Below are 14,937 nucleotides of genomic sequence, written 5' to 3'. Positions count from 1 at the left end.
TCTCATCATAGGCAAAGCACCATGGGATCATGGCTTTCTAACACTAGGGGGGTATACCTTGCCAAAAATCACTATAAGAATTATTTCCCCCAGATGGTATTGGTGGCCCAAATTCAGGGTCCTGGCTCACGGACCACATTGAATAGCAGAGCTCCAGGGAATTTTGGACAACAGAGAAACCTTGGAATACATTGCTCACAGGAAGAGTCACAAGCAGACGGGGGAAAACTTTCCAAGTGCTGGGAGGTCATGATGCAATTACACTGGATGCTGGTCAGGCTACACTAGGATGACTGAGTTCACTTTTGGTTACCTTGCAAGAGGAACAGGTGTGACTAAACTTGAATGGGTGCAGAAAAGATTTCCAAGGATGCTGCCGAGACTAGACCTACTGAGTTATATGGTGAGATTGGATAAGCCAAGACATTTCTCAGAGCATCGGAGACTGTGAGGTGATGGTGTAAAGGTGTATAAAATCACGAGGACCATAGATAGAGTGAATACACTCAAATCTCCCCCCCCCCCCCAAGAGATGTGGTATCAAGAACCAGAGGGTGTTGGTGTAAGTTGAAAGAGAAAAGTACATGAAGGGAAACAGCATTTTTAAAATATACAAAGTGTGATATCCATGTAGAATAAACCCCCAGAGGAAGGGGTTAAGGCAGGTGCAATAATAACTTTAGATGTGTGGATTAGAAAGGTCAAAAGGGATATGGGCCAAATGCTGGCAAAAGGGACTAGCCTGGATAAGGCACCTTGGTTGGCATAGGCCAGTTAGGCCAAAGGGTCTGTTTCTGTACTGTACAACTCTTAAGTGCCAGGCTTTCCACAATTGATTTGGTACCTCGGGGGCAAGTTGGTGGAATGTACTACATGAGACGCCAATTGAAATGAGACATGGCTGTTTCAGAAGTACATTAAATGAGTACAACATGCACACAAATATGTCCACGCAATGATATCTCTTCCATCAAACACCTTCAAAGAGTTCAAAGCTGCAGTGAGACACTGGAGGGTTCCACATCTTCCTATTCACAGGACTCACTGTAAAACATGACACAAGCACCAATTTCTTCTCATTGTAGCACACTGTAATGTTTTACTGCTAATGTAATGGTTTCCCTGTAGCAGCAATGTTTGGGTTATGACCAGAGAGAACAGGGCTTTGGAATGTTGTTCATTCTTGTGAGTCTGGAAGAGAGTTTTTCACGGTCCCTTGCTGGGGAGAGAGGAGGAGAGAAGACGCGAATGGGGAGAGCTGGCAGACCACCGAACGGAGTGGACTTGGAGCGCGAGTCCAAAGGTCAGCAACAATTGGAGGAGGTCGATGGTGGACAAACGGCTTATCAGTGAGCTCCAACATTTGTGCATTAAACTGTTTCATGAGGATGGGCCCTTTTTCTTTGTGTTATTTTCATTACTAACCATATAGTCAAATTAAGAATTATAAAGCTCAATTGCTTAATTGCATATTGTGTACTATCTGTTATTGCATGGCACTGATTTTTAACAGGGGACAAATCTCGCAGCATCCACCCAACCGAGATTTCTTAAGTTAGGCTGGGCTGGGGGTGAGGGCTATCACCCCCTATATTAAGCCACTAGCCGAAGTGAGAGTTACATAAGTATCTCTCAGCCCCTGCCTAGCACTTGACTAAAGAAACCAAGGAACTCAGCCAAATTCAGATGGAGAAACCACACAGGAAGATATTGATATTAAGCAACTATTATCCCTAAAATTGCTGTGACCCTTCAGAGCAAAATATTATTGAATAACTAATAGCTTTAGATGGCAATAGATCAAGGAGTGGGATTTTAAGGTCCATCTCTGGATCTGCAAAGGAGTTCAAGTTGATTTTCTTTCTCTCCCTACCTCTGGGTTATGGTAAACAAAAAAATCTGTTTGTTAGCGCTGCCATTTAAGTCCTTTCACTGTAAATGTAATTAACTATTCAAGGAAACCAGCCATTTGAACAAATATTAACTGCAGTAAACAATGTGCTGAGACATACCCAAGGGCTCATGGCTGAATGCAAGTCAGCATCCAGTGTTGGCTCAACTGCATCGATGCAGATACACTTTATTCCTGAGTGTTGTCTGCATTTAAAACAGACCAGAATGATGAAAGAAGTGGCAAATACTGTTCAGTAACAGTGCCTTTATCTACTGCTTTTTAAACCTATGAAAATTTTCAGGAAAAGGGAGGGACACACTTTTGTCGCTTTGTGCACCAGTGAACGCATGGGAGGGATAGCACTGTGGGAGTTGCCCACCACAGCCACCAGCTTACATCTTCCACAATCACATCTATCCCGACCACACACTCCCTCAGTCCTGCTTAGATCCCTCACCATTTCCCAGAGGGCTTCCCACCATCTGCTCCAAGCCAAGCCACATCAACCCTGTCCTTAATTCTCAGAGCCTTCAGTCATCAGTCCCCACAACAAAGCAGGGATCAGATCTCCTCAGCTGACCCTTCTCCAGTCTGCTCCTTTGATAATGCCACCCACTCTCACGATAGCTTCCCTACATCGTGAATGTGGCTACCTGCCTCATGATAAGTCCAGCTACCACCCACAAATCCCCATCAAATTGTAGAACCGCCATACATCAGGTCCAACTCAGATTACATTGAGTTAACAAATTTGTTCATAATTTTTGGCAGTGCATTGCTGATCATTATTGGTTTCCTGAAGGCAATTTTCTTCTATTGCCAAACCAATACACTGCTTTCAAATATCATATTTTAAGGATACAACCATATTAGATTGCAGCAGTGACAATTCCCCAAAGTTGATTACTGGAACTTTTACAAGAAAATGCAGAGGTCCGTCAAAAGACATGGTGTTCAGACATTGCCCACAGTACAACTAAGCAAAAATATTTCCCAAAAATCGCTGAGAAGCAAAAGATCAGTTGTTTATGATACCGGAAGCAATTTGTGCCTTGTATCTACAGTAGTGTTTATGAACCCTTTAGAATCTTTATTTCTGCATGAACATGACCTAAAACTAGATAGAGAACCCAATTAAATAAATAACACAAAAAAACATTAATTTATTTATTGAGAAAAATAATCCAATGTTACATGCATTTGTTAGAAAAAATGTGAACCTAGAGGATTATCAATTCATTTAAAGGGGAAATTAGAGTCAAGTCTTTCAATCAATACGATGACAACTGGGTGTGAGTGTAGGAGGCCCTACCCTTTTAAAGAACATAAACCTGGATCTTCACCATCAAAGTCTGATTTTCGCCCCACGTGTTTTTGGAAGTGTGCCATGCCTCGATCAAAAAAGATTTCTTCAGACCTCAGAGAGGGGTAAAAGTTGTTGATGCTCACCTAGCTGGAAAATGAGGCAAAACCATTTCTAAAGCATTTGGGCTACATAGTCAGCCAGATAGTGTACATATGGATGAAATTCAACACCGTTGTTACTCTCCCCAGGAGTGGTCGACCAACAAAATTCACTCCCAGAACAAGGCGTGCAGTATTCCAAGAAGTCACAAAGAACCCAAGGATAACATCTAAGGACCTACAGATCTCCCTTGCATTGGCAAATTCTACTGGAAAATGTCAGAGTATGCATTCGTGAACTGAAGCTGAAGAGTAAGAGGGTCATGCAGCAAGACAACGAACCTGAACACACAAGTCAGTCTACCAAAGGTTAAAGCAGAAGAAACCTCACGTTTTGGAATGGCCAAGTTAAAATCCTGACCTTAATCCAATAGAAATGTTGTGGAAGGACCTAAAGCAAGCAGTTCATGCAAAGAAACCCATCAACATCCCAGAGTTACTGCAGTTTTGTAAGGCGGAATGGGCTAAAATTCCTCTAAACCAACGTGCAGGACTGAGCAAGAGTTACCGGAAATGTTTGGTTGAAGTTATTGCTGTGTGGGCGGGTTACACCAGTTACCAAAAGCAAAGGTTCACATACTGTTTTCAATAAATACATGTAATATTGGACCATTTTTTCCCAATAAATAAATTAACTAGTATGTTTTTGTTATTTATTTAATTTGGTTCTCTATCTAGTTTAGGACTCACGTGAAGATCTGACCACATTTTAGGCCACATTTTTGCTGAAATAGAGAACGTTCTGAAGAGTTCACCAACTTTCTAGCACCACTATATGCCAGCCAGCCATTCAGAAATTTTATATCTCCAAATTTAACCACAGTTCCTGTATTTTCAAAATCTTTGATGCATAATCACAAAAAGCAAGGAATGAAGAAATTATCTGGCAATGTTTTGTTTTTAGACAAAATGTTAAATTCTATGGCTTTTATTTTCTCAATTAAACTTCCATGGGAACTTAACTGTCCTTGGTAAAACTCTGCCTTTATAGAGAGTGATAATACGCACTCAGTGGCTACTTTATAGGTACTGTACACCTGCTCATTAATGCAAATATGCAATCAGCCAATCATGTGACTGCAACTCAATTCATAAAAGCACGCAGACATGGTCAAGAGGCTCAGTTGTTCAGACCTAACATCAGAATGGGGACTTTAACCATTGAAGGATTGTTGGTGCCAGACAGGGTGGTTTGAGTATCTCAGCAACTGCTGATCTCCAGGGATTTTCACAGATAACAATTTCTATAGTTACAGATAATGGAGCAAAACAAAATCCAATGAGTGGCAATTCTGTGGGAGAAAACACCTAGCTATTGGAAGAGATCAGAGGAGAATGGACAAACTGGTTCAAGCTGACAGGAGGACAAAAGCAACTTAAACAACCACAGCTTACAACAGTGGTGTGTAGAACAGCATCACTGAACGCATTGAACCTTGGACTTCAGCAGCAGAAAAACACAAGATTCCACTCTCCTGTACCTAATAAAGTGGCCGCTTTGTGTATACGACAGTTTATTTTATATTTTCTAATTATACACCCATGATCAATGCATTGCACAGTTGATCATAGAACTTGCTAAGATGATGCAAAGCAATGGAAATTTAACCCAACAAACTGGTGTGAAATTTTAGTCAACAGTCATCTTAGCAGGCTTCTAGCGTTATATTCAAAGCCAGAGAAAATAGGAAAATAGTCAATGGCTCGAACTCTTAAGTTTTTGTCAGAAAACAATGGAATACAAATCACATAGCATGGCAATTTATAGACACAAATTGGTTATTTGACAATTTCTTGATGTTTCTCATTCAACACTTTGTGCTCTTTCTCCTTGACATCAATTTCAGGATCATCCTTATGAAGAGACGCAAATTAGAACTACAGAACTACATTTTTATCTTTTCTGCCTCATCTCATATGAGACCTTTGTTTCTATGTTTATAAAAACATCAGGGCTTTCCTCGAGTTTTCAAACATTTTATTTTCTGTGTTCTGTCTTCCTCGATCAGCATAGCGATTTGCATGACACTATTACAGCTCAGGGCGGAGTTCAGAGTCCTGTATAATGAGATCCCCATGGAATGCGTGGCTTTCCTAGGGGTGCACTGGTCTCCTCCCAGTCTAAAGACATACCTGCAAGTAGGTTAATTGGTGATTGTAAATGGTCCTGTGATTACCTTAGGGTTAAATCAGTGGGTTGCTGGCAGTGTGGCTCAAAGGAACGGAAGGGGAGATTCTGTGCTGCATCTCAAAACAAATAAACAACTTCCTGTTCAGATTTATGCAATCCTTTTTTCAAAACGTTGGGCTCAAGTGTTTGACATCAAGCACCTCCAACTCTTGTGCCATTTTTCTGTCTCTTCTTTCCTCTGCCTTGCAAAGATTTTTTCTTGCCTTGCCAACAATTCCGCCACTCACCCTTCTGAAACTAAACTCCACATGGCACCAATCCCTCCTCTCCCCATATTCCAGGACCCTTGTCTCCTTGGTCACTTGCGAGCAGGAGATGGGAAAATTAGTGCCATGGGCATACATATCCGGGGTGCAACTGCCATAATAATTAGCTTTGCAGCAGCAGCTTGATAACATTATAATTTAGAAATTTACAATTTCTTCAGGACAACAGGTCCTGAGGAAGAGTTTTGGGCTGCAACATCAACTGTTTATTCATTTCGTAGATGCTGCCTGAGCTGCTGAGATCCTCCAGCATTTTGTGCACGTTACTCTGGATTTCCAGCATATGAGACTTTGTGTTTGTTATAATAATTTAAATTAACATATCATATGTAACTTGTCTGACAAAATAAACCAGAGTAAACATAACATTAGTGCAGGTTGAGGCAAATATAGTCCAAGGAAGAATAGGGCTTTTCAGGTTGGTTCATGGACCCAAGGCAGTGGGGAGGGAAGCTTGAGAAACTGGTCTTCAGGTTCCTTTAGGTCGAGCCTGTTGGCAGCAATGAGAAGAGGGCATAACATGGATGATGGGGGTCCTCGATCATGGATGTTGTTCTCCTTTGACATCGCCTCTTGTACGCGCTTGCAATGATGCAGAAATCTTTCCCTGCGATGGAACTGGCTGAAGTTAACCACTTTGTTGCCTCACTTTTGTGCATAGGTGTTCCCATACCAGGCTATAATGCAACCAGTCAGAATTCTTTTCAACTTCAATACCCAAATTCTGTTCCTCTTTGCTTCAGCTATCAAAGTTCTAAACCGATTCATCCCCGAGTGTCAAAGAGTCACACAGTCATAGAACACTACAGTACAGAAACAGGCCCTTCGGCCCATTTAGCCATTGCCAAATTATTATTCTACCTAGTCCCATTGACCTGAACTGGACCAGTGACCTCCATTCCCCTCCCAATGTACTTGTCCAAATTTCTCTTAAATGTTGAGATCAAACCCACTCCACACTCTCACCACCTTCTGAGTGAAGTTCCTCATGTTCCCCTAAAATATTTCACCTTTCACCTTAACTCATGACCTCTAGTTCTAGTCTCACCCAAACTCAGAGGGAAAAGCCTGCATTTACCTTATCTATAACCCTCAATTATGCATACCTGTATCAAATCTCCTCTCATTCTCCTACATTCTAGAGGATAAGGTCCTAAACTATTCCACCTTTCCCTCTAACTCAGCTCCACAAGTCCAGCGACATCCTTGTAAATTTGCTCCGTACTTTTTCAATCTTTCCTGCAGGCAGGTGACCAGAATTGCACACAATACTCAAAATTAGGCTTCACCAATGTCTCATACAAATTCAACATGACATTCCAACTCCTGTACTTGATACATTGATTTATGAAGGACAATGTGCCAAAAGCTCTCTTTATGACCCTATCCACCTGTGATGCCATTTCCAAAGAATCATGGAAATGTATTTCCAGATCCCCCTCTTCTTCTGCACTCAGCACCCCACCATTCATTGTGCAAATCCTACCATGGTTGGTCCTCCCAAAGAACACCACCTTACACTTGTCTACGTTAAATTCCATCTGCCACTTTTCAGCTCAGTTTTCCAGCCGGTCCAGATCCCACTGCATGCTTTGAGAACCTTCCTCGCTGACGACACCCCCCAAACCTTGTTCATCTGTAAATCTGATGATCCAGTTTACCGTACTATCAGCCAGATGACTGATCTAGCTGACAAACAACAACGGACCCAGCATCAATCCCCATGGCACGCTAGTGGTCACAGGCTTGCAGTCAGAAAGACAATCATCAACTACCACCCTCTGGCTTCTCTCACAAAGCCAATGTAAAATCCAGTTTATTACCTCATCCTCAATGCCAGCCGACTGTTCCTTCTTGACTAACTTCCCAATTGGGACCTTGTTAAATGCCTTGCTGAAGTCCACGTAGACACCATCTACTGCCTTTCCTTCATCAACTTTCTTGGTAACTTACTCAAAAAACTCCAAGATTGGTTAGACAACCTCAAAACCTCTGATTATGGAAATAACTTAAGCCGTTAAACGCGCAAATGTGCACATCATTGGGAGAAAGTCACCTGCAGGCAAGCCTCCACACAAGAGGAGCCCTTCTTCGCCCACCCGAGCTACCTTCGATTATTCTGGTGATCTGTATTCCCAAGTCTTCCAGTATTGAACTGTTTCAGCTCAAAGGAACACTTATTATCAGAGTACAGACATGTCACCACATACAACCCCGAGATTCTTTCTCTGCGAGCATACTTAGCAAATCTATAGAACAGTAACAGCAGACAGGATCAATAGGCAACAAGCTGTGCAAATTCAGATATAAACAGCAATAAAAAACAAGCATGAAATTACAATTAAAAGGAGTCCTGAAATGGATGGAGTTATCCCCCTTTTGTTCAAGAGCCTGATCCTTGAGGGGTAGTAACTGTTCTTGAACCTAGTGGTACGAGTCCTGAGACACCTGTACCTTCTACCAAATGCAGCAGCAAGAAAAGAGCCTGGCCTGGGTGGGGAGGGTCTTTGATGACAGACTCTGCTTTTCTCAGGCAACGTTTCGTGTAGATGTGCTCAGTAGTTGGGAGGGTTTTACCTACGATGCACTGGATCGAATCCACTAGCTTTTGTAGGATTTTCTGCTCAAAGGTATTGGTGTTCCCATACCAGCCCGTATTGCAGACAGTGAGCACACTTTCCACCACACATCTATAGAAGCTTGCCGACGTTTTTGATGACTTGCCAAATCTCCGCAGATCCTGAGGAGGTAGAGGTGCTGTCATGTTTTCTTCGCAATTATATTTATAAGGTGGGTCCAGGACAGGTCCTCTGAGATAGTGACACCCAGGATTTTAAAGTTACTGACTCTCTCGACCTCCGATCCTCCGATGATTACTAGCCCATGGACCTCTGGTTTCCCTCTCCTTAAGTCTACAATCAGCTGCTTGGTCTTACTGACATTGAGTGAGAGGTAATTGTTTTTACACCCCTCAGCCAAGTTTTCAATCTCCCTCCTGTATGCTGATTCATCACCCCCTTTGATACAGCTGAAAACAGCGGTGTCATCGGAAAACTTGTGTATGGTGATGGAACTGTATTTAGCCACGCAGTCACCGGTGTAAAGCGGGGGGCTAAGTACACATCCCTGTGGTGCTCCTGTGCTGATGGATTTTGGAGAGATGTTTTTGCCACTTTGGATTCTACTGGATTCTACCCGTGAGGAAATCCAGGATGCAATTACACTAGGACTTATTGAGGACCAGGTCTTAAGAGTTTATTTACTAGTTTTGAGGAGATGATGCTGTTAAATGCTGAGCTGTAATCAATAAAGAACACCCTGATGTATGCATGTCCACTATCCAGATGCTCCAGGGTTGTGTGAAGAGCCAATGAGATAGCATCCACTTCCAACCTGTTGCTTCAGTAGGCGAATCGGAGCAGATCCTAGGAGCCATTCAGACAAGAGCTGAAGTGCTTCAACACCAGCCTCTCAAAACACTTTATCACTGTGGATGCAAGTACCACTGGGCGATAGTCAATGAGACAGGTTACCACCTCTTCTTGGGCACTGGTACGACAGAAGCCTGTGAGTACCACACTCTGCCAGAGTGAGAGGTTGAAGATTTCTGTGAATACGCCAGCCAGTTGGTCAGCACAGGTCATCAGTACTCGACCAGGTGCTCCATCACGACTTTCCTTGGATTCACAATGTTGCACATCATCATCAGATACTGAGACCAAAAGATCATCGGGAAATATGGGGGTGCCCAATGGTTCTTCCCTGCTCTGGTGGCCAAGGCAAGCATTGAAGGCATTAGGCACATCTGGAAGTGAAGCTCTGCTGTCCCCTATGTCGCAAGATTTAACTTTGTAGGAGGTTATTGCATTCAAACCTTGCCACAGCTGTCAAGCATTCCTCATTGATTCCATTCTAGAGTCTCCACTTTGCTCGTGAGATGGCTTTCCGGAGATCACACCTCTTGTAGTGTTCTTCATCTCCAGACATGAATGCCTCTGACCTGGCTCGCAGCAGGTTCTGGATTTCATTGCTCATCCAGGGCTTCTGATTGGGAAAATGCTGAATGATTTCATGGGAACACACTCTGTAATGGCCCTGGTGTAGTCACTCAGATTCTCAAATGTGTTTCTGAACACAGCACAGCCACTGACGGAAGGCAATCTGTAACCTCTGCCTCCTGCAACCACCTCTTAGCTGTCTTCATCTTTGGAGCCTTGCTCTTTAGGCTCTGATGTATGCAGGTAGCAGGAGTATGATCAGACTTCCCAAAATGTGGTCTCAGGAAGAAATGATAGGCATTGTTTATCATCGTGCAGCAGTGATCTAGTGTTCAGATCTCTCGTGCTGTTGATAATTGGTCAGGGCTTTCTTTAAACAGGCTTGGTTAAAGTCACTGACTACAATCTGAAATGCATGAGGATAAGTTGTTTCTTGTTTACAGCCAACACTATTCAGCCTTGCGAGTGCTTGTTGATAATCGGCCACTGGTGCTGTGCAGATGGTGGTCAGGACTTCGGATGAGAACTCCCGAGGCAAATAGAATGGTCAATCATTAGTTATTCTTAGTCAGGGGAACAAGAAGTCGACATAACCCCAACATCCATGCACCAATGAGAATTGACTAAAATGCACACTCTGCCACTTTTTTCCTTACCAGAGCTCGCGGTTCAATCCATTCTGAAAATCGTAAAACCTTCCAGTCGCATCACTGCATCCAGTGTATCCGCATTTAACCAAGTTTCAGTGCAACAGACAGTTGAAATCTGCCTCATCTGCCTCTGATATTGCAGCTTTACCCCGAGATCCTTAATCTTATTTTCCAGTGTCTATATCTTCGCCAACAAGATGCGGGATAGAGGGCGTCTTGTCCCCTCATGCTTCAGTCTGGTTAGAATTCCACCTCTCCAGCCACTTTCCTCCAATGCAGTTGACCCCCAAAGGGGCTGCGCTTAACTGCTCCATTGTAGTTCATGACTTTTGCTCCGTCAAACGCGGATCTGAAGAACAATGATGTAATTTCATAGTCCATTGTTAAGAGGAAACTTACACATTGCAGATTGCAGCGAAAGTAATTCAAAGAGAGTATATTTAAGAGGAAAACTGGTACAATTTTCTGCAGCCTGCAGGATTGCCAATATACACAAGTGCCATCAGAAATAAGCTCCTTGTTTGATAAAACTTCTGCAAAACAAACATTTTACTACATTAAGGGTACAATAATACTGGAACTTATTTGGCGCAGTCTCTTTCTCTGCTCTAAGTAAAATGAGAAGGCATGGACATTGAGTTAGAGAGCTCCATTTACCTTAGTTGGAATGAAACATCGACTTTCATTCAAGTCACAAACACCAGATTTCCAAGTGTTCTGCTGGAAAAGGATAAATTCACAGTCATCCCAAAGATAGGAGGACAGCCCTACTGTTCTCAGGACAAGCATTCAACTCCAGTCAGGACACACAGGATATCAACTTTGCAAAACAAGGGGAATAAATTTTTTTAAAAATCAGGGCGCCATTAGGTGAAAATGCCTCAGATTGAAAGGACCTGCTTGTCTTGAAGAAAAAATAAAGCCCAGCACTTTATTTGTGTGTGTTCACCATTTTTCATCTTGGCCCTCACCGGAGTACCAGTCTTCTGTTGGCCAAGGTACATCCCAGTTCAAGTACGTAAATGTTACTGAGAGAACACCGAAATTCCTTCAAACAAAAAAAGCAGACTGGAATTTGAGTCCTGATGAACGGCCTCAGCCCAAATCATCGACTGTTTATTCCCATCCACAGATGCTGTCTAACCTGCTGTGCTTCCCCAGCACATTATGTGTATTGCTCCAGATTTCCAAAATCTGCAGTACTTCTCGTCTTTGAATCAAAATTACTCCTTAAAAACAAGTTCTACTTCAGACACTTACACCCCAGTCATTCGACGTTCCAACCACTGACGACTCTGCTGAGCATTTGGGTACTGAAAACTTCAAAATACAATTCAAGAAATGCAGCTTCTGCACCATCTGGTGGCCTTCTGGATAATTTCACCTTTCAGTCCATGAGTCAAATGCAACACATTAAGATCAGTTCATTCTGGGAGAAAATAAAGCAATTTATTATTAAATTTCAGTTTGTTTTTAGGAGCAAGAGACCTCAAAAACACTTATAAAGGCAATTCATTTCAACTTGTAGTCAAAGTGATAAATGGAAAAATAGTGACAGCTCCCAGTGAGAAATAATTTACCCATTTAATTCATCTATTCCACATCCGAATTCCTGACGAATGCAAACTTCTTAGGTTATAATGATTAATAATGTCATTAAATCCATGGGAAATGCTCATTTCAGAAAATATACTTATCCTCAACAAAAAAAAAAGTCACCACAGCCTCAAAAATTGGATATTGGATCCACTTTCAAGATCTCTTGGATGAGGACATCTAGCAACTTATCTTCAGGTTTATTTGCTGATCGGATATTTAATTGTGAAGAATAACCTACATTTACATAAATGCTTTTACAGCCATAATGAAATATTTCTGAATGGCAGTCACCATTGGTTAAAAAAAAAGGAAATTGGAAGATCTCACAATAAACGAGGATAAGAACAACAGCTCCATGAAAACCTTCCAACTAATACTCACTTCCAGATCTAAACCAGTCTCATTTGCTTTCAGATCTACCAGCTGACACAGCAGTTTTTATATTTTAATGTATGTTATGTCAGGCTTTGCTTCTCCTGTGGGAACTCGCTCACCTTCAGTCCCAACCAGACACCCAGCTCTCACCTGTGGTTTTCTGTAGCGGTTTGCATGCGACAGCGGCCACATCCTGGTATACTGCATTGACTGGCAGGCTAAACCCGGTGAGGGTTACCCAGCAACCTCACAACCCGGTGAGACAGGAACACGCCTGACCTGGCATGCAAAGTCAGCTCCGGTGGACAGGGCGAACAAAAGTCCACAGTGAGAGCCAGTAGCCGGGAAGCTGGCTCTGTAACACTCCATGGAGAAAGAAGGGCATAATGAGGCACAGACGAAGCCATGGCCATCCACTGCAACCAAAGAAGACGCTGTGATGTTTGCTCATACCACTGGACCACATCCAAGGTCAGCAGAGTGACCAGTGAAACTCTCCTGCACAGGTTTCCTGTCATCATCAGATATGACAGATAATCACCATGTCAGGCTTTATTTTGGTTTTTAATGCAACAATGAATAAACTGCTTCATCACCTTGCCTTTCAAAGGCAGACTTATCTTTGAATGCTCTTTAATAAGTCTTAACAGATTATTAGGCTCAAAGCTGTCCTGAAAATAGCCAAAAATCACCAACCTCACAGACTTGCAGATCCACTTGCAATTGTACTGAATCACAAAGCTGAGCGACTTATCAAAACTCACTGAATTGTCACAGGAACAGTTTTTTTTTTGGTCCTCTCATTGCAGTTTTCTACAAGTATTAAAGTCTCAAACTAACTTGCACATCAGCAGAATGGTAGCACGACGCTTTACAATTCAAGCAATCCGGGTTCAATTCCCACTGCTGCCTGTAAGGAGTTTGTACGTTCTCCCAGTGACCGCACAGGTTTCCTCCCACAGTCCAAAGACGTACCAGTTGGCAAGTTAATGGTCTTTGTAAATTGTCCTGTGATGAGGCCAGGGTTAGATGGGGGGGGGGGGGGGGGAAATAGGTGGCACAGCTCAAAGGCTCAGATTGCTATAAGTCAATAAATTTTAAAAAATTAAAACAGTGATGTTACACAGAGACCCTAAAGAAAACCCTGCACCAATTCCCTTTGTTTGTTGAACTTTACATCCATATACATCGCAAGAGAAAATAATTGAATTCAATTATTCACACTGCACTATATTTTTGAACACAAATTTCCGATAATAGTCTGACAAATGAAAGCTTCAGCTGAACAACTAAAACAAGAATAAAAAGGCTGTTCTTTTCTCACAAGAGGCTCCAAGTGGCAGCCCTGTTGGATCTGGCAGCGGAAACAAAGAGCACGTGTTGAATTTTTCCACACTGCTCTTGAATCATAATCCAAGTAGCACTGATCTTAACCCCAAGTCCTGACAATGAGCAGGAACCTCCCCCAGTTTGTTTGAACCACAGATGTTTGCTACCTGTTCTGTAGAAACTAGGAATTAAATATTTATCTCCTATACAGGCAGCTTTCTTCTTTGATACTTCTACACTACCCAACAGCAAGGTCCCGTAGGACCTGTAGTAGGAATATTGATATGCATTTCAGGACCGAAGAAGGGACTTGGCCTGAAACATCAACGGTTCCTTTGTTTCCATAGATGCTGTCTGGCCTGCTGAGTTCTGCCAGTATTTTGCGTTTTTATTTATTTCCAGCATTTGCAGATTCACTCGTGTTGCCCCTGGTTTTTGCAGGTCTGTTGACAGTCACCAATTTTTAAATCGATGAATCGTAGGCTGATATAGAGCCTGCAAGACTGCAAACTGCTGAGAGCTGAGAATATAGCTCAGCACATGACAGAAACCAGCCGCCCTGCTGTCTATATCTCTCACTGCCTCAGTAAAAGCAGACGACATAATCAAACACCCCAGACATTCCCTCTTCTCCACTCCTCCCATGGGCAGAAGTTCCAAAAGCCTGACAACACAGACAATCAGGTTCAAGGACAGTTCCTTTCCTGCTGTTAGGAGATGGTGGAATAGTGCCTGGACAAAAAGACGGCCTCTTGACCTCATAACCTACCCCTCAGGAGATTGCAGCTCAGTGTCTGCCTGCACTTTCTCTAACTGCAACATTTGATTCCATTCCCCTATTGTGTTCCTTGTCCTACCTCAGTGCACTGATGTGATGAAATGATCTGCATGGTTGGCATGCAAAACTAAGCTGTTTGCTATATCCTCACACATACGACAATAATCAGAATCTAATCGCCAAGTACCTGTGCACAGACAAGGAATTTACTTCCGGCAGATGTTGTCTCTCTGCTCATAACAATAATAATGATAAATATAAATGAAAATATAGATTATACATACAGGTAGTGCAATCCAAGTAATAGTTAGCCGGCAGTTAACCGTTCAGCAAAGTGACTGCAGTAGGGAAAAAACTTCTCCAGTGCCTATTAGTCTTAGTCTGGAGGGATCT

General features: G+C 42.6%; 1 protein-coding gene across 3 annotated transcripts in view; it reads right to left on the bottom strand.

The window, feature by feature from the left end:
- hip1 (huntingtin interacting protein 1) overlaps positions 1-14,937 on the bottom strand; it is a 353,299-nt gene that overhangs the window by 283,092 nt on the left and 55,270 nt on the right. The window contains exons 1-2 of one of the 3 annotated variants that reach the window (XM_059973083.1): positions 11,724-11,849; positions 11,121-11,183 (exon numbers count right to left, since the gene is read on the bottom strand). The exons of 1 other annotated variant lie outside the window; for it this stretch is intronic. In XM_059973083.1, the coding sequence (XP_059829066.1) occupies positions 11,121-11,183; positions 11,724-11,822 (162 nt within the window). In that variant the 5' untranslated portion in view covers positions 11,823-11,849. Of the gene's footprint in view, positions 1-11,120; positions 11,184-11,723; positions 11,858-14,937 lie in introns of those variants that run through there. One more of the 3 variants, XM_059973085.1, reaches the window with a different exon arrangement.

This window comes from Hypanus sabinus, chromosome 6 (assembly GCF_030144855.1).
Source record: "Hypanus sabinus isolate sHypSab1 chromosome 6, sHypSab1.hap1, whole genome shotgun sequence".
Lineage (NCBI taxonomy): Eukaryota > Metazoa > Chordata > Chondrichthyes > Myliobatiformes > Dasyatidae > Hypanus > Hypanus sabinus.
This window is presented reverse-complemented; position numbering and strand designations above follow the sequence as displayed.